This window comes from Oncorhynchus tshawytscha, linkage group LG24 (genome assembly GCF_018296145.1).
Source record: "Oncorhynchus tshawytscha isolate Ot180627B linkage group LG24, Otsh_v2.0, whole genome shotgun sequence".
In the NCBI taxonomy this organism is placed as follows: domain Eukaryota; kingdom Metazoa; phylum Chordata; class Actinopteri; order Salmoniformes; family Salmonidae; genus Oncorhynchus; species Oncorhynchus tshawytscha.
In genome coordinates, this window is record NC_056452.1 from 18993756 (window position 1) to 19012267 (window position 18512).

The following is an 18512-nucleotide window of genomic DNA, read 5'->3' on the forward strand; positions in this document are numbered from 1 at the left end:
GTTACTTTTGGAATTGACCCCCCCTTTGTTCAGGGACACATTATTCCATTTATGTTAGTCACATGTCTATGGAACTTGTTCAGTTTATGTCTCAGTTGTTGAATCTTGTTATGTTCATACAAATATTTACACATGTTAAGTTTGCTGAAAATAAACGCAGTTGACAGTGAGAGGACGTTTCTTTTTTTGCTGAGTTTATGATCCAAACCATAATCATGCCATGGTCATAGTCCCAGTCTGTGCATAGAGCAGCCAAGCTGGATGTGTACACTGGCCTTTACTAGATGTGTATAGTTCAAACATCAACATTCATGTGGTCAGAGTTAGGATTTTCATATCAGTAAGGAACACCACTTTTTTAAAAACCATTTTATTCCCTCTGTGAAATTGTCGTCAAAACATACCAAGAGAAATACAATTAAAAAACATAATCAATATCAACAACAAACCAGATTAAGGACACCCTTCACTTCTTCTCTCTGACTGAGGAGGGTTCTCTGTGCAAGGATGTTAATAGAGTATAAAAACAAACGTGATGGCAATAATCAGTGTCAATGAGTGTGGAAGTATCTTTTTGACTCATACATGAGGACAAATAATACTAAAAAACTAGCAGGGGTGCTAAAATATGTCTTTATTAGCCTGGACACATTTGAGCTCCCAGAGGGGTAGGTGTGGGCATCACAGACCTCTGTAGTTTGAGGGGAGTGGAGGGGGGGAGACACTAGTAGTTACAGGTTCTAAGGTAGGGTGTGGCTCCAGACACACCTGGTTTAAGGTCCGTGATTTTCAACACTGAGAACCAGCTCGTGGTTGCTGAGAAGTCAAGGGTCAATCTCCTCTGGGACGACGGTGAGCATGATGTCCTCGTTCCCCCGCCGGACCACCATCCGCAGCGTGTCTTCCCTCTTGATGGAGCTGCTGACGTCACTGGCCGAGGTGATTCGCTGGCTGTTGATGGTGATTATGACATCACTCTCCTGCAGGCCACCTCTGTGGAGGAGGGGGAATGTAGCAAAAAAGATATGCGCTTTACTGATAAAGTACGTTAGGCTCTATAAGCAGTGTGTACCATTAGATCTCTCAATCCACAGAATATAAATATAGCCTCTTAAATTTGAGAGAAGGGAGTTTTCCCCATTCCAAAAAAAGCTAAATGAACTTACAGAGGCAGTAACATTCTTGTTAGACACTGTGAGAAAATAAATCTGACCATAGTCTCTGAAAAATCTAAGACCATTTTGCTAACCTTGGTACCACAAACTCCACCAGACAAAAAGAAAGCTATTCATTTCCTTGAGTGGGAGACCACCGCCTCAGCACAAATGATTTTATGTGGCCACAAAAAATATACAGAGAGTGCATTCTGTAGACTGCTCTGTCATGCTGTTTATGTGGTCATGAAATGCTAATTCATTGTGCTATGAGGCCAGTCTAATTTTAAGAGTATAGACGACAATGAACTCTTAGCAACCTTTATGAGAGGGATGGAAACTTAGCCAACTACCAAATGAGTTAAATGCTCCTGTCCTAATCTAAGGTCGAGGACTTTAACTGTTCTGTTCTCAGTACACTCTTAGAAAAAATGGTTCCAAAAGGGTTCTTCAGCTGTCCCAATAGGAGAAGCCTTTTTGTTCCAGGTAGAACCCTTTCAGGTTCCATGTAGAACCCATTTGTCAAAGGGTTCTCCTATGGGGACAGCCAAAGAACCCTTTCAGGACCTAGATACTACTTACGTCTCAGCTGGTGTTTTTGGGATGACCTCGATTACATATGCCCCTGAGGTAACATCGGGGAAGTCTGATTGTCTCTCCTTCAGCTCCTTTGCAAGCCTATGGGAAAGGAACCAATGAAAACACAGATGTGTTTAATGTAACGCAGGTATTTGGAAGAATTTCATTCACAAGATGAACCAGGCTGGCTGAAACTTACATTGGTGTGAGAGTCATCATCCTCACACCGATATATTTCTTACTTGTTGATAATTTCCCTAAAGAAAAGAGGATAAATGCTGCGTTAGCACATGGTGATAAACATTGAAAATTCAATATGCAGTACCTGGTCAAAACCATGAAACTTTAGATAGGTCTGGCCCAAAAATTGGGGGGGCAAGACTGAGTTTGGGAAACCCTGGTCTAACCGATAATAACCGTAAACTTAAAAATAAATTGCCAAAATTGTCTTAATACATGCATTTTAAGAGGGGGAGATTATATATATATATGTATATATATATATATATATATATATATATATATATATATATATATATATATATATATGTATATATATATATATATATATATATATATATATATATATATATATATATATATATATATATATATATATATATATATATACATATATATATATTTTTTTTTAAACTTTATTTTCAAGTATATAAAACTAACCCAATAGCAGTTTTGTTTATTTTATTTGTACTTGTTTATTTTATACATGAAGAGGGTAAAGTTGGTTTTATGAGCAGAACGGCACAATCAAAATATATTTTTAAAACAGGGGTTTCACCAAACCTGAGTTATATTCATTAGGTATGTCATTGGTAATTTTCAAAGATGCATTCATTTATGATGCATTACAAGCTCAAAACAATTGTTGAAAAAAATTACAACTATGACAATAACCGTGGTCAATTGCGTGACAATTTATCTTTACCCCAAAATTCCATAATCGTCACAGCCCTACCTTTAGATTGGTAATCTGTACCTTTAGATTGCCTGTCATGGGACTCTGCCAGGAACTGACGGATCTTGTCTGATGGGATGGCGAAGGAGATTCCTGCTGTCACCTTCAGTGTGTTGATCCCAATCACCTCTCCGTCCTGAAGACAGAAACAACACACATTATTAAAATACATCCTCCAGATGTGTCATAGATTTACAATGAAAGGTCCAGTGCAGTTAACAACGTGATTTCCTGTGTTTTATATATATTTCCACACTATGAGGTTGTAATAACACTGTGAAATTGCACCCTTTTGGTGTAAAGAGCTGTTTGATAAGACCGCCTGAAATTTCAGCCTGTTTTGGTGGGATGGAGTTTTGGCCTGCCTTGTGACATCACCCGGTAGCAAATTAGTTAGCAGACCAATAAGAAAGAGACTTCAAAACCGCTCTGCCAATAGCAGCACATTTTCAGCTTTCCCCTCTCCACTCAGATCACTCCCAGACAGTTTTAGCTAAATTCTTGCTTGAGAAATTGCTATTTGCTAAGAAGCTATTTTAGTATATTTTTGACCATTTTAACTGAAAACAATCAGAGTAAGGTACTTCATTGTTACCCAGAAATGATTTGATACTGAAATAAAAACAGCTGAATTGGACCTTTAAGACCATTCTGAAAGATGTAATTCTTATCAATAAGAAATTATATCTTACCAGATTGACGAGGGGTCCGCCAGAGTTCCCATACTGAAAAGGAACAACATTCAGGTTAAAGGGATGATCAGATGGTACATCTACAACTCCTTCGTGATGGTACATCTACAGCTCCTTCGTGATGGTACATCTACAGCTCCTTCATGATGGTATATCTACAGCTCCTTCGTGTGTACCGGGGCAAATAAGGGAGAGCTACTGTTGTGTGTTCCACAACTAAATATCCACTAAATATCCACAACTAAATGTTCCACAACGAAATGCCCTGGGCTGACAGCTGTGTTCCACAACTAAATATCCACAACTAAATGTTCCACAACTAAATGCCCTGCACTGACAGCTGTGTTCCACAACTAAATGCCCTGCACTGACAGCTGTGTTCCACAACTAAATGCCCTGTGTGACAGCTGTGTTCCACAACTAAATGCCCCGTGTGACAGCTGTGTTCCACATCTAAATGCCCTGTGTGACAGCTGTGTTCCACAACTAAATGCCCTGTGTGACAGCTGTGTTCCACAACTAAATGCCCTGTGTGACAGCTGCTTGTGTGTGTGCTGATGATGTGGATGTATCACTCACGTTGATGATAGCGTCCGTCTGGATGTAGTCCATGTCAGAGTTCCTCAGGCCCAGCTCCTTGCCTCCTCTCTGGGTGGTGCTGACGATACCTGTGGTGACCGTGTTCTGCAGGGAGAAAGGGCTGCCGATGGCCACCACAAACTCACCAGGCCTCAGGTCAGCTGAACGACCCAGCAGCAGCACTGGCAGCTTCATCTAAACACAGAGACACAGGACTCAGATCAGTCAAGATGTGTATTCTATAGAGTGCATTCTGAACAGAAACAGTTGGCATGAAGATACAGTACTAGCTGTAGCTACAGTACATTCAGTATCTATGGTAACAAGACCACCCCTCTTTTGAGACATGCCGGAAGTGCCTTCGTTACATCCTGTTTGTTTATGCCCGACGGGCGCCAGTTGAAAAGCAACAAACATATGGGGGTCAACATAGCGTTTCGTAAATCCACTGAGAGGAAGTGACGATATGCCCTGATGTCTGCATACTCTGCATGCTTTATGAAAAGATATCAAGGCAATGAATTGCCACTCCCTCCATCTCACTGACACAATCTACAACAGACCAAATCCATCAACAATGACAGGAGAATGGATAAGAGTTATACAGTTGTCACTATGGTTGCACTAGACCTAGATATTAATAGGTCGGGACAGGGCAGGGGGGCAGGATGTGGCGATGGGTCATGGGGATACAGCCACAGGTATATGGGGAGAGGAACCATTGGCCCCCTACCCTGGGCTCAGTGCTCCATGAATCCAGACCTGACATCCAGACCTGACTCAGGAACAGCAGGCTGCTCCCTGGCCGACAGCCCTAAGCACTCTGCCAGATGGGCTGGAAATGGGATAAACTGACACATTCCAGGAAGGAGGTCAGGTGGATGGAATGGGAAAGACTGGGAGGAAGGGCTTTTGGCACATAGTGTCAGTGTGTCTTGTCTGCCACCCAGCAGTCAGCAGGTTATCTGTCACACTGGTCTCTCAAGATCCACTGTGAAATTAGACGTCTGTCCAGGTAAGGAGGAGATTGCTATAAAACTGGCCACTAAGGGCAACAGTGAGCTCTATTGCCATCAAGTAGGCTTGGGTTATGCTAGAGCTTTGCGGAACTTAAGCATTCAGAATGAATGCCTAAACCTTCAAAATGTTTGATTCTGTAGTGAGACTGCGAAAGCTTGTTGGGTGCATTCGGAAAGTATTCAGACCCCTTGACTTTTTCCACATTTTGTTATGTTACAGCCTTATTCTAAAATGGATTAAATAAAAAAAATCCTCATCAATCTACACACAATACCCGATAATGACAAAGCGAAAACAGGTTTTTAGATAAATCAGAAATACCTTATTTACATAAGTATTCAGACCCTTTGCTAGGGGACTCAGAATTGAGCTCAGGTGCATCCTGTTTCCAATGATCCTCCCTGAGATGTTTCTACAACTTTATTGGAGTCCACCTGTGGTAAATTCCAATTGATTGGACATGATTTGGAAAGGCACACACCTGTCTATATAATGTCCCACATGTCAGGGCAAAAACCAAGCCACGAGGTCGAAGGAATTGTCCGTAGAGCTCCGAGACAGGATTGTGTCGAGGCACAGACCTAGGGACGGGCGCCAAAACATTTCTGCAGCATTGAAGGTCCCCAAGAACACAGTGGCCTCCATCATTCTTAAACGGAAGAAGTTTGGAACCACCAAGACTGTTCCTAGAGCTGGCCGCCCAGCCAAACTGAGCAATTGGGGGTGAAGGGCCTTGGTCAGGGAGGTGACCAAGAACCCGATGGTCACTCTGACAGAGCTCCAAAGTTCCTCTGTGTAGATGGGAGAACCTTCCAGAAGGACAACCATCTCTGCAGCACCATCAATCAGGCCTTTATGATAGAGTGACAAGACAGAAGCCACTCCTCAGTAAAAGGCACATGACAGTCCACTTGGAGTTTGCCAAAAGGCACCTAAAGGACTCTCAGACCATGAGAAACCAGATTCTCTGGTCTTATGAATCCAAGATTGAACTCTTTGGCCTATATGCCAAGCGGCATATCTGGAGGAAACCTGGCACCATCCCTACGGTGAATCACGGTGGTGGCAGCATCATGCTATGGGGATGTTTTTCAGACTAGTCAGGATCGAGGGAAAGATGAACGACGCAAAGTATAAAGAGATCCTTGATGAAAACCTGCTCTAAAGCGCTCAGGACCTCAGACTGGGGTGAAGGTTCACCTTCCAACAGAACAACAACCCTAAGCACACAGCCAAGGCAATGCAAGAGTCTCTGAATGTCCTTGAGAGGCCCAGCCAGAGCCCGAACAAACAAAAACTCAAACAAAAACTATTTTGAGAAACAGGTGTGCCAAGCTTGTAGCGTCATACTCAAGAAGACTCGAGGCTGTAATCGCTGCCAAAGGTGCTTCAACAGCGTACTGAGTAAAGGGTCTGAATACTTATCTAAATGTGATATTTACATCTTTTTGTTGTTGTATTAATTTGCAAAAAATAAAAAACTAACTGTTTTTTCTTTGTCATTATGGGGTATTGTGTGTAGATTGATGAGGGGGGACAACTGAATCCATTTTAGAATAAGGCTGTAACGTAACAAAATGTGGAAAAGGGGGTCTGAATACTTCCCGAATGCATTGTAGATCAGAACAAAAGAACAGCCCAAGCTACTGAAAAGATTTCTCAAGTCAGGATTACATCTACTACAACTCTGGAGGAAAACAACTCCTGTACAGCACAGTACTCTGTGTACTACCTCCAGTACCTGGAGCACATCACTCTAGTATAGTGAGATAAGAACGTGGGCTTGAGTGACCCAGTTCTCTCTGGGCAGTGAGAGGCAGACTGACAAACAGGCAGTTTTTTGCACTCCATGGTGTTGTACTCACAGATGCATTATCAGATCACCCGCCTCCCAGTAACAACTCTGCCCCCTCTACCCCCTTCCACCCTTCTCTTCCATCCCCCTCCAACCTCCTCTACCCCCTCCATCCTCCTCTACCCCCTCCACCCTGCTCTTCCATCCACCTCCACCCTCCTCTTCCATCCCCCTCCACCCTTCTCTACCCCCTCCACTAGAGGTCGACCGATTAATACGAATGGCCGATTAATTAAGGCCGATTTAAAGTTTTCACAACAATCGGAAATCGTTATTTTTTTTTACACCTTTATTTAATCTTTATTTAACTAGGCAAGTCAGTTACGAACACATTCTTATTTTCAATGACGGCCTAGGAACGGTGGGTTAACTCCCTCGTTCAGGGGCAGAAAGAGAGATTGTCACCTTGTCAGCCCGGGGAACCGGTCTTGCAACCTTACAGTTAACTAGTCCAAAGCAATAACGACCTGCCTCTCTCTCGTTGCACTCCACAAGGAGACTGACTGCCTGTTAAGCAAATGCAGTAAGCCAAGGTAAGTTGCTAGCTAGCATAAAACGTATCTCATAAAAAACAATCAATCATAATCACTAGTTAACGACACATGGTTGATGATATTACTAGATATTATCTAGCGTGTCCTGTGTTGCATATAATCTGACTGAGCATACAAGCATACAAGTATCTAAGTATCTGACTGAGCGGTGGTTGTCAGAAGCAGGCGCGTAAACATTAATCCAAACAGCATTTTCGTGCGTTTTGCCAGCAGCTCTTCGTTGTGCGCCAAGTATTGCGCTGTTTATGACTTCAAACCTATCAATTCCCGAGATGAGGGTGGTGTGACCGAAGTGAAATGGCTGGCTAGTTAGCACACGCTAATAGCGTTTCAAACTTCACTCGCTCTGAGCCTTGGGGTGGTTGTTTCCCTTGCTCTGCATGGGTAACGCTGCTTCGATGTGGTGGCTGTTGTCGTTGTGTTGCTGGTTCGAGCCCAGGGAGGAGCGAGGAGAGGCACGGAAGCTATACTGTTACACTGGCAATACTAAAGTGCCTATAAGAACATTCAATAGTCGAAGGTTAATGAAATACAAAGGGTATAGAGGGAACTAGTCCTATAATAACTACAACCTAAAACTTACCTGGGAATATTGAAGACTCATGTTAAAAGGAACCACCGGCTTTCATATGTTCTCATGTTCTGAGCAAGGAACTGAAACGTTAGCTTTCTTACATAGCACATATTGCACTTTTACGTTCTTCTCCAACACTTTGTTTTTGCATTATTTAAACCAAATTGAACATGTTTCATTATCTACCTGAGGCTAAACTGATTTTATTGATGTATTATATTAAGTTAAAATAAGTTAATTCAGTATTGTTGTAATTGTCATTATTACAAATACATTTTAAATCGGCCGATTAATCGGCATCAACTTTTTTGGTCCTCCAATAATCGGTATCAGTGTTGAAAAATCATAATCGTTCGACCTCTACCCTCCACCCTCCTCTTCCATCCTAAATAATAAATAAGCTAAAGTAAAAAATAAAAAGTAAGAATAAAATGAGATAACAAAAACGAGGCTATATACAGGGGGTACCGGCACCGAGTCAATGTGTGGCGGTGCAGGTTAGTCGAGGTAGTTTGTACACGTGACTATGCATAGATAATAAACAGCGAGTAGCAGCAGTGTAAAAAAAAGGGGGGAAGGGGGTCAATGTAAATAGTCCAGGAGGCCATTTGATTAAAACAGAAGCTTCATCGGTGCTCGCTTTCTGCAAGGATGCAGGGCAGTGAAACTAGTCTCGCTTTGTCTGTCCCCGAGTGTGTCTCGATGTAACAGGACCTTAGACTTGATGCAATGATGCAGCCTAACGTTTCCTTGACTTTCCAGTTTCCATTGCGCTCCTAAGCTAATAGGATACCTTGTCAGCTCTCAGTGACTGGGATGATATTTGCTGCTGAGCCCTCTGATACAGTGCCAGTGTGGAACGGTGAGAGACAGGCCTGTGTGTGTCAGTGGAAATTACCAGACTGTCAGAGGGGTAAACATCAGGGGGGCACGGGGGGGATAATGGGTGCAGAAGGTACTGTCAGACCTGGCAGCCGTCTGCAGGAAGGATCCACTAGTCAAGGCTGCTGTCTGTTGCTGCTAGAGTGATTGACGAGGCACCTGTTGGCACAGTGTGTGTGTGTGTGTGTGTGTGTGTGTGTGTGTGTGTGTGTGTGTGTGTGTGTGTGTGTGTGTGTGTGTGTGCGTGTGTGTGCCTGTCTGCTTGTGTGTGTGTCAGCTTGTTCTGTGTGTTTCTGTGTATCTGTGTGTGTACCTGAGTCAATAGGGACTGAAAAGTCAGATCACCAAGAGAGTTAGACTTGTTTGTCCAGTACTGATAAATGCTGAAATATAATTTAAAAAATAAAATATACTGTATATCCTACACAAGAGGACTGTGACTGCCAATAAAATCAGTGTCTTATACACACACAATAAATCCAGAGCTAGATGAGAAATGATTATGTCCAGGGTCAAACTGTTTGCAGACATCCAAATGAGTCAATTTGAGAAGCAGCTTGTGTTTCTATTTGGGATGAACAACAATGTAAAGGTATCAACAGATTCCTCAGTCTGTATTCAAGGCCAATCACACATGCTTATGGACAACCTCATCTTCTACTGCTACGGTTTTCTGCCATGAAAGAGGGCACTTTACTTTTTCTCCCTCATTTCTCATTAATAAACTTTAGCCGTGGGCGCGCACACAAGCACGCACGCACGCACGCACACACACACACTTTTTATAGCTACTGTTTACAGGCCTCCTGGGCCATATAGAGCATTTCTCAGTGAGTTCCCTGAATTCCTATCGAACCTTGTAGCCATAGCAGATAATATTCACATTTTTGGTGACTTTAATATTCACATGGAAAAGTCCACAGTCCCACTCCAAAAGGCTTTCGGAGCCACCGTCAATTCAGTGGGTTTTGTCCAATATGTCTCACTGCCACAGTCCTACTCTGGACCTAGTTTTGTCCCATGGAATAAATGTTGTTGATCTTAATGTTTTTCCTCATAATCCTGGACTATCAGACCACCATTTTATTACGTTTGCAATAGCAACAAATAATCTGCTCAGACTCCAACCAAGGATCATCAAAAGCCATGCTATAAATTCTTGGGCAACCCAAAGATTCCTAGATGCCCTTCCAGACTCCCTCCACCTAACCAAGGACGTCAGAGTACAAAATCAGTTAATCACCTAACTGAGGAACTAAATTTAACCTTGCATAATACCCTCCATGCAGTCGCACCCCTAAAATCAAAAAACATTTGTCATAAGAAACTAGCTCCCTGGTAAACAGAAAATACCCGAGCTCTGAATCAAGCTTCCAGAAAATTGGAACGGAGATGGCGCTACACCAAACTGGAAGTCTTCCGACTACCATCCTGAGACAAGGCCGAGTATAGCCCACAAAGATCTCCGCCACGACACAACCCAAGGGGGGACGCCAACCCAGACAGGAAGATCACATCAGTGACTCAACCCACTCAAGTGACGCACCCCTCCTAGGGACGGTAAGAAAGAGCCCTAGTAAGCCAGTGACTCAGCCCCTGTAATAGGGTTAGAGGTAGAGAATCTCAGTGGAAAGAGGGGAACCGGCCAGAGCCTTTCCGTTCACCTTCACACTCCTGGGCCAGACTACACTCAATCATATGACCCACTGAAGAGATGAGTCTTCAGTAAAGACTTAAAGGTTGAGACTGAGTTTGCGTCTCTCACATACTGTAGGGAGGCAGACCATTCCATAAAAATGGAGCTCTATAGGAGAAAGCCCTGCCTCCAGCTGTTTGCGTAGAAATTCTAGGGACAATTAGGAGGCCTGCGTCTTGTGACTCCTTGCTGTCCCCAGTCCACGTGGTCGTGCTGCTGCTCCAGTTTCAACTGTTCTGCCTGTGGCTATGTAACTATGACCTTCTCACCAGACTTGCTACCTTGTCCCAGACCTGATGTTTTCAACTCTCTAGAGACAGCATGAGTGGTAGAGATACTCTGAATGATCGGCTATGAAAAGCCAACTGAAAATTACTCTTGAGGTGCTGACCTGTTGCACCCTCTACAACCACTGTGATTATTATTACCATTTGACTCTGCAGGTCATCTATGAACATTTGAACATCTTGGCCATGTTCTGTTATAATCTCCACCCGGCACAGCCAGAAGAGGACTGACCACCCCTCATAGCCTGGTTCCTCACTAGGTTTCTTCCTAGGTTCCGGCCTTTCTAGGAGATAACACCATAGCCAAGTTGGCTTTTCTGAAGGCAAGGAATTGCATTTGGTGACATTTTCCGTGTCTCTACAATCGTTTGAGTCCACAGGATCCGTCTGTGACTGACCTGGACATTCCTAAGGGGTCACCCTGGTCTGGCTATCTTCTGTCTGAGGAAAGACAAATGGGAAAATGGGCTAACTTTGAGAAATGGGGCCATTGGACTTGAGAATGTGTTTTCTTTGGCTGGATCCTTTCTGGCACTGACCATAGCGAGTATGAGCATCTGAAGTGATTCACTATTTCCCTCTCTGTTGATGTGGTCTTTCTGCACCAGCTTTAAACGGATGACAAATGCCCTCTGAGGCTGCTGAAATGGGGAAAGGATGAGATAAAGACTAACACACACATATATATAACCCATTCCAATAAAGGCTAATCAAACCCAGATTTTGACAAGAATGTCAATGTTCAATCCAGGCAGAAGGGGAAGCTTGTGACTGGCTGTTCTTAGATCAGGGACAAGCTCAGTAAATCATACTCAAACCCTCAAGACTATGGGATTACATTTTCAGGACCTGATTCTGGGCAAGTTAGCCAGCGCTGGGTCCTTCTCAGAGCTCTACTGGTTGTTACAGTGAACTTAACAGTTCTAGACAAACTTACCATGTCACTTTCTTTCCGGTTATTAAGAGATATAGCAAATCTATGCAGACAGAAGTAATGTTGGTAACTGAGAACTACACAAATTGCCTCCTTCTTTCCAACCATTAGGAACTGGAAATACATCGTATCCCAGAGATTTATAATCGGGGAATGTCCCTGAGGGAGCAAAAATAACCCAATTCAGAGCCAAGAAAGAAACACAAGCCTGGGAATGCCGGCAGAGATATATATTGGGTTGGTCTTTCATCTCTGTTCTGCACCACTAGAGTGTGACTCTCTTTTGTCTAACAGACTCCAGTCCAGTTTACTTTTGTCCAATTGAATAACACATATGTTGCAAATTTACTCTCAAGTAACAGAGTGCAGGCTTTGACCTAGTTTGGATATGTCTTACTGCACGTCATGAAAGAATGCAAGGATGAGTGATGACTTTGTTGATGCCAGGTAGCGTCTCCACTTAGAAAATTCCATCTCTCTCTTTGTACTCTTGTTTGATTGGCACAAATCGACTAGGTGGATCAAACCACAGGTATGAAGGGTCTACCTATGGGCTGGGATGGGCCGGCTCCTTCTCTGCTCTTTGGTTTGGATTAGTCATGGAACATTAAAAAAAATGCAACATCTGCTGGATGGAGAGAGAGCTGAATGATAGAGTTTAAACATCTGTTTCGTTTACCTAACACTTGTTTACTTTATCCAAATGTTTGGATTGATTCACCTCCATCAGTGCGGGGGTGTTGAGACGACTCTGTCTCCGTCAAGAAGATTCAACAACATTTCCCAATTGGATCTTCAGACCGAATCCTAACTTGATGTCTGTCAAATCTCTCATTGACACCAATGAATGATTGATGTGAAACGAGTTGCGTAACGCATGCAAACCCCAAGTTATAATTCAGGCTATCATTGTCAACAGTAGCAGTGTAAAAGAGGGTTAACTCAGACGACAGAGTTAGGCAGCATCTCTTTACTGATCAGTAGAAACAAGTTCTTCATGACCTTATCTGATATGAATGCATACAGTATCAAGCCTCCACCTGTGAACCAAATGGTGCCAGGACCTTCCTCTTTACAGTACATCTGACTACTCCAACAACCTTCATAAAAACAGGTCTTAAGAGGGGAATTGGACAGCGGTACTTTGATAGATTTGAAGAAGTTGTATACCATGTACTACTACTGTAAAATACATCTCAAGGCAGTTCATTCAGTATGACAGGGTAATGCCCTGCAGATTGTGGTTATAGCACAATTGGGAACCTTATCCTCCTCTATGCAGGAAGCATGGCTACAGGAAAATGTTCTGTCCTGTTCAGATCCAGGAGAATGAAAAGGTCAGCTGAGGTCCACTTCACTGACTTTTCAATGTAGATGCTTTATTAACGAGCACGTAAACAATGGACTCTTACGGATGCAGTAACAGCTCTTTTCCATCATCCACGCTTTGGCGGCATTGAGGGAATATAATCAATGGTCCTTTGTGACCATAGAATCCATGTTGGACGACAACCAAATCTAGACTCCGCTGTGTTTCTGCTGAACAAACACACCGCACAGACACGAAGACTGGAACTTTTAAGAATAGCAAGAGAGCATAATATTGGTTTAGGTGTCTCGCATAAGACTGAGATACGACAGGTCTGTGTATGTGTAAACTGTCTTCAAATGGCACAGCACATCAGTTCACAAGACAAACTACATACAAACCCAGCCACCACAACAGAGCACCAGCCAGAAAAACAATGGCTTCTCTTGTTGTGTGGACTGTGATTAACTATGGCGCTCCTGTGGTCTGACAGAACTGTACATAGCGTTGGGATGTGACTCATCCATAGGTAATCACTTAGTGACACTTCAAGATGGACACATTTCCCCAACCAGTATCTATTTGTCCTCGATAGAGAACTTCAACAGCACAACAGGTGTCAAATCTATGGGCTCATTTTCTATTTTCGGCTGGTGTTAAGGCGGAACTAGTGTCAAACGCACATTAGTTTGCAATCTTGTCATGTAAAAACTGGCGCCCTAACACCAGATTCGGCAATTTACCTGTCTTATATCAGCTTGCTTGCACTCAGATGGGAGGGGTGGAAATATTTGAGATGTGTCCTTCAAAACATGATCCATTGTGCTAATTCCAGGCAGCGTTCATAGAGATATTTAAGACCAACCAATAGCTGGTTTTAGCGGTAACGCAGTTGGTTATGTCATGGATTTTGACAGCTGAAACGTAGCCTATCCAGCCGTGACGCACACTGCCCTATCCAGCCGTGACGCACACTGCCCTATCCAGCCGTGACGCACACTGCCCTATCCAGCCGTGACGCACACTGCCCTATCCAGCCGTGACGCACACTGCCCTATCCAGCCGTGACGCACACTGCCCTATCCAGCCGTGACGCACACTGCCCTATCCAGCCGTGACGCACACTGCCCTATCCAGCCGTGACGCACACTGCCCTATCCAGCCGTGACGCACACTGCCCTATCCAGCCGTGACGCACACTGCCCTATCCAGCCGTGACGCACACTGCCCTATCCAGCCGTGACGCACACTGCCCTATCCAGCACACTGCCCTATCCAGCCGCGCACGCACACTGCCCTATCCAGCCGCGACGCACACTGCCCTATCCAGCCGCGACGCACACTGCCCCAGCCGTATCCAGCCGCGACGCACACTGCCCTATCCAGCCGCGACGCACACTGCCCTATCCAGCCGTGACGCACACTGCCCTATCCAGCCGTGACCAGCACACACTGCCCTATCCAGCCGCGACGCAGCCGTGCCCTACCAGCACACTGCCCTACACATGGAACAAGAGCCCTAGCCGTGACGTGCTTTTGCCGTGCCTGCCCTAGCCGTGACGCACACTGCACTACACATGGAACAAGAGTAGCCTGACGTGCTTTTGGTGCCTGTATACTTCGTTTTTAGAAACATAAAAGACTACCGTTTCCCCCCTTTTATTTCATTAAAAACCAAGCAAAGCCTCCTCTCAATTAAGGCTTTTTTGTCTGCCCAATGCAATCGCGTAGTAGTCAAGACTGTCGATAAAGGGTTTGGCTCCTGAGACCGCTTGGAAGTAAATCTTAATCACCAAAGCTTTAATAAAATATCAAGTTTAAGAGGAGTAAAACTTTGAGCTGACATTCCCTTTTAATCTATGCATTGTAGGCAAGCCCACATGATTTTAGCCATGCAGGTGCCGTTTTGGTGTGCGTAAAAGCCTCCATAGTCTATGTTGTTTTAATATTATATGCCCACGGTGTCACGGTCGCCATATGGAGGAGACCAAGGCGCAGTGTGGTAAGCGTACATACTTCTTTAATAAAGAAAGAACACTGAACAAACTATACAAACCGTGCCGCTAACATAGCTAGTGCAGACAGGCAACTAAACATAGAATAAGAACCCACAAACTACCCAAGGAATATGGCTACCTAAATATGGTCCCCAATCAGAGACAACGATAAACAGCTGCCTCTGATTGAGAACCAATCGAGGCAACCATAGACATATAAACATCTAGACTTACAAAACCCCCATGACATACAAAACCCCCTAGACAATATAAAAACTAAACAAACTACCCTCATCACACCCTGACCTGACCAAAATAATAAAGAAAACAAAGATAACTAAGGTCAGGGCGTGACACACGGGGAGAGATTATGGTGCCTGTAAGTTGTTGTTTTGTTTTGTTTAGAATTTGATTATAAATAAGTTATCTTTTTAGCCCTTATAAATAATTAATTTAATATTGTTTATTGACCACGTTTGGCATGTCCCTGCTCAACCATAAATCAATTTGCAGTAGGCCTAGCCCCTATATCAGTGGGAATTATATTGAAGCCGCGCAATTACTTAGAACAATACGGTCTGCAAACGGGTTCAAGTTCATTTGTTTAGCAAAGATGGGAAAGGTCTACATTTTGTTAATTTGTTTCTGTAAACCATTTGACTAACCTTGGAATTGATTCCAAGGCAATACATGAAATAACGTAAATACACAACCTGAAGCAACCACATATTTGGCCATGGAACACGTTCTGATTGGCCAGTGAGGGACCAAGCCTCGACAAACTCACGACTTGTTTATTCATCAACCCATCCCTTTCGCGCCAATGCCAGCAAGTGCCCGGACAATGGTGACAAGGAAAATAGCAAAAATATTTCTGACACACCCCTGAACCTATGACCCTACCGCCTGAGCTTACGCTTCGAACGCACCGACAGCATCATTGCATTTTGGTACACCAGAATTACATTTATTTCTAATGAAAAATCCAACGCGCAGAATCGAGAGAAAAAAAAACACACCGAAATGAATGTAATTCTGGTGTACCAAAATGCAATGATGCTGTCGGTGCGTTCGAAGCGTTAGGTTTGTTAAAATAGAGCCATATGCACTCTACAAGCCTATAGCCTTAAACCTATTCCCCTCTGATATCAGCTTTAGCCGATCCAAGCATTACGATTAGTGAACTTCCTCAGCCAAGTCCCTAGGGCCATAATTATACAGTGTGCAGATAGCATCAGTGAAAATATTAATGCACTCCCGAAAACATGTTTGATCATTGTCAATAAGCTATGCAATGGAGGACTGTAATTCCTGTCACAGAGGATCATTCATTTACCACCGATTTCCAGGCTTCCTCTAAAGTTCACGGAGACCTAGACATGTACAGGATATATCCCAAGCAATCCATATAACTATAATACAGTCATGTCAACAACTAGTACTAACTTTATCATCAACCATCTAGTTGTTATTATAGTCAATACAAGATCAAATCAAATCAAAATGTATTGGTCACATACACGTTTAGCAGATGTTAATGTGAGTGTAGCAAAATACTTGTGCTTCTAGTTCCGACAATGCAGTAATATCTAACAAGTAATCTAACAATTCCCCAACAACTACAAGATACACACAAATCTAAAGGAATGAAAGAGAATATGCACATGTCGTATATTAATGAGCGATGGCCGAGCGGCATAGACAAGGTGCAATAGATGGTATAAAATACAGTATATACATGTGAAATGAGTAATGTAAGATATGTAAACATTATTCAAGTGGCATTATTTAGAGTGATTTGTATAAAGTGACTAGTGGTCCATTTACTAAAGTGGCCAGTGATTGGGTCTCAATGTGGGCAGCAGCCTCTCTGAGTTAGTGGTGGCTGTTTAGCAGCCTTTAGCAGCCTGATGGCCTTGAGAAGAAGCTGTTTTTCAGTCTCTCGGTTCCAGCTTTGATGCACCTGTACTGACCTCGCCTTCTGGATGGTAGCGGTGTGAACAGGCAGTGGCTTGTCCTTGATGATCTTTTTGGCCTTCCTGTGACATCGGGTGCAGTAGGTGTCATGGAGGACAGGTAGATTGCCCCGGGTGATGCGTTGTGCAGACTGCACTATCCTCTGCAGAGCCTTGCGGTTGAGGGCGGTGCAGTTGCTGTACCAGGCGGTGATACAGCCCGACAGGATGCTCTCGATTGTGCATCTGTAAAAGTTCGTCAGGGTTTTGGCTGACAAGCCACATTTCTTCAGCCTCCTGAGGTTGAAGAGGCGCTGATGCGCCCTCTTCACCACACTGTCTGTGTGGGTGGACCATTTCAGTTTGTCTGTGATGTGTACGCAGAGGAACTTAAAACTTTCCACCTTCTTCACTGCTGTCCCTTCAATGTGGATAGGGGGTGCTCCCTCTGCTGTTTCCTGAAGTCCACGATCATCTGTTGATGTTGAGTGAGAGGTTGTTTTCCTGACACCACACTCTGAGTGCCCTCACCTCCTCCCTGTAGGCTGTCTCGTCGTTGTTGGTAATCAAGCCCACTACTGTTGTGTCATCTGCAAACTTGATGATTGAGTTGGAGGCGTGCATGGCCACGCATTCATGGGTGAACAGGGAGTATAGGAAGGGGCTGAGCACGCACCCTTGTGGGGCCCCAGTGCTGAGGGTCAGCGAAGTGGAGATGTTGTTTACTACATTCACTACCTGGGGACGGCCCCTCAGAAAGTCCAGGACCCAATTGCACAGGGCGGGGTTGAGACCCAGGGCCTCCAGCTTGATGATGAGCTTGGAAGGTACTATGGTGTTGAATCCTGAGCTGTAGTCAATGAACAGCATTCTTACATATGTATTCCTTTTGTCCAGATGGGATTGGGCAGTGTGCAGTGTGATGGCGATTGCAGATCGTTTAGATCATTTATCTTTGCCTTCTTGGGTACAGGAACAATGGTAGCCATCTTGAAGCATGTGGGCACAACAGACTGGGATAGGGAGTGATTGAATATGTCCGTAAACACACCGGCCAGCTGGTCTGCGCATGCTTTGAGAAAGCGGCTAGGGAAGCCATCTGGGCCAGCAGCCTTGCGGGAGTTAACAAGTTTAAATGTTTTACTCACGTCAGCCACGGAGGGGGGGGGGCGCAGTCCTTGTTAGTGGGCTGCGACGGTGGCACTGTATTATCCTCAAAGCGGGTAAAGAAGGTGTTTAGTTTGTCTGGAAGCATGACGTCGTTGTCCGTGACGTAGCTGGATTTCTTTTTGTAGTCAGTAATTTCCTGTAGACCCTGCCACATACGTCTCATGTCTGAGCTGTTTAATTGTGACTCCACCTTGTCTCTGTACTGGCATTTCACTTGTTTGTTTACCTTGCGGAGGGATTAGCTACAATGTTTATATTCAGACATTTTCCCAGACCAATTTCCATGGTTAAATGCGGTA

General features: G+C 44.0%; 1 protein-coding gene across 2 annotated transcripts in view; it reads right to left on the reverse strand.

Moving 5' to 3' along the window:
* Nucleotides 1-617: 617 nt before the first annotated feature.
* LOC112223485 (serine protease HTRA1B) overlaps nucleotides 618-18512 on the reverse strand; it is a 39736-nt gene continuing 21841 nt past the window's right edge. The window contains exons 4-9 of one of the 2 annotated variants that reach the window (XM_024386518.2): nucleotides 3981-4175; nucleotides 3402-3434; nucleotides 2710-2845; nucleotides 1933-1990; nucleotides 1737-1832; nucleotides 618-993 (exon numbers count right to left, since the gene is read on the reverse strand). In XM_024386518.2, the coding sequence (XP_024242286.1) occupies nucleotides 825-993; nucleotides 1737-1832; nucleotides 1933-1990; nucleotides 2710-2845; nucleotides 3402-3434; nucleotides 3981-4175 (687 nt within the window). In that variant the 3' untranslated portion in view covers nucleotides 618-824. The remainder of the gene's footprint in view (nucleotides 994-1736; nucleotides 1833-1932; nucleotides 1991-2709; nucleotides 2846-3401; nucleotides 3435-3980; nucleotides 4176-18512) is intronic. The other variant, XM_024386519.2, reaches the window with a different exon arrangement.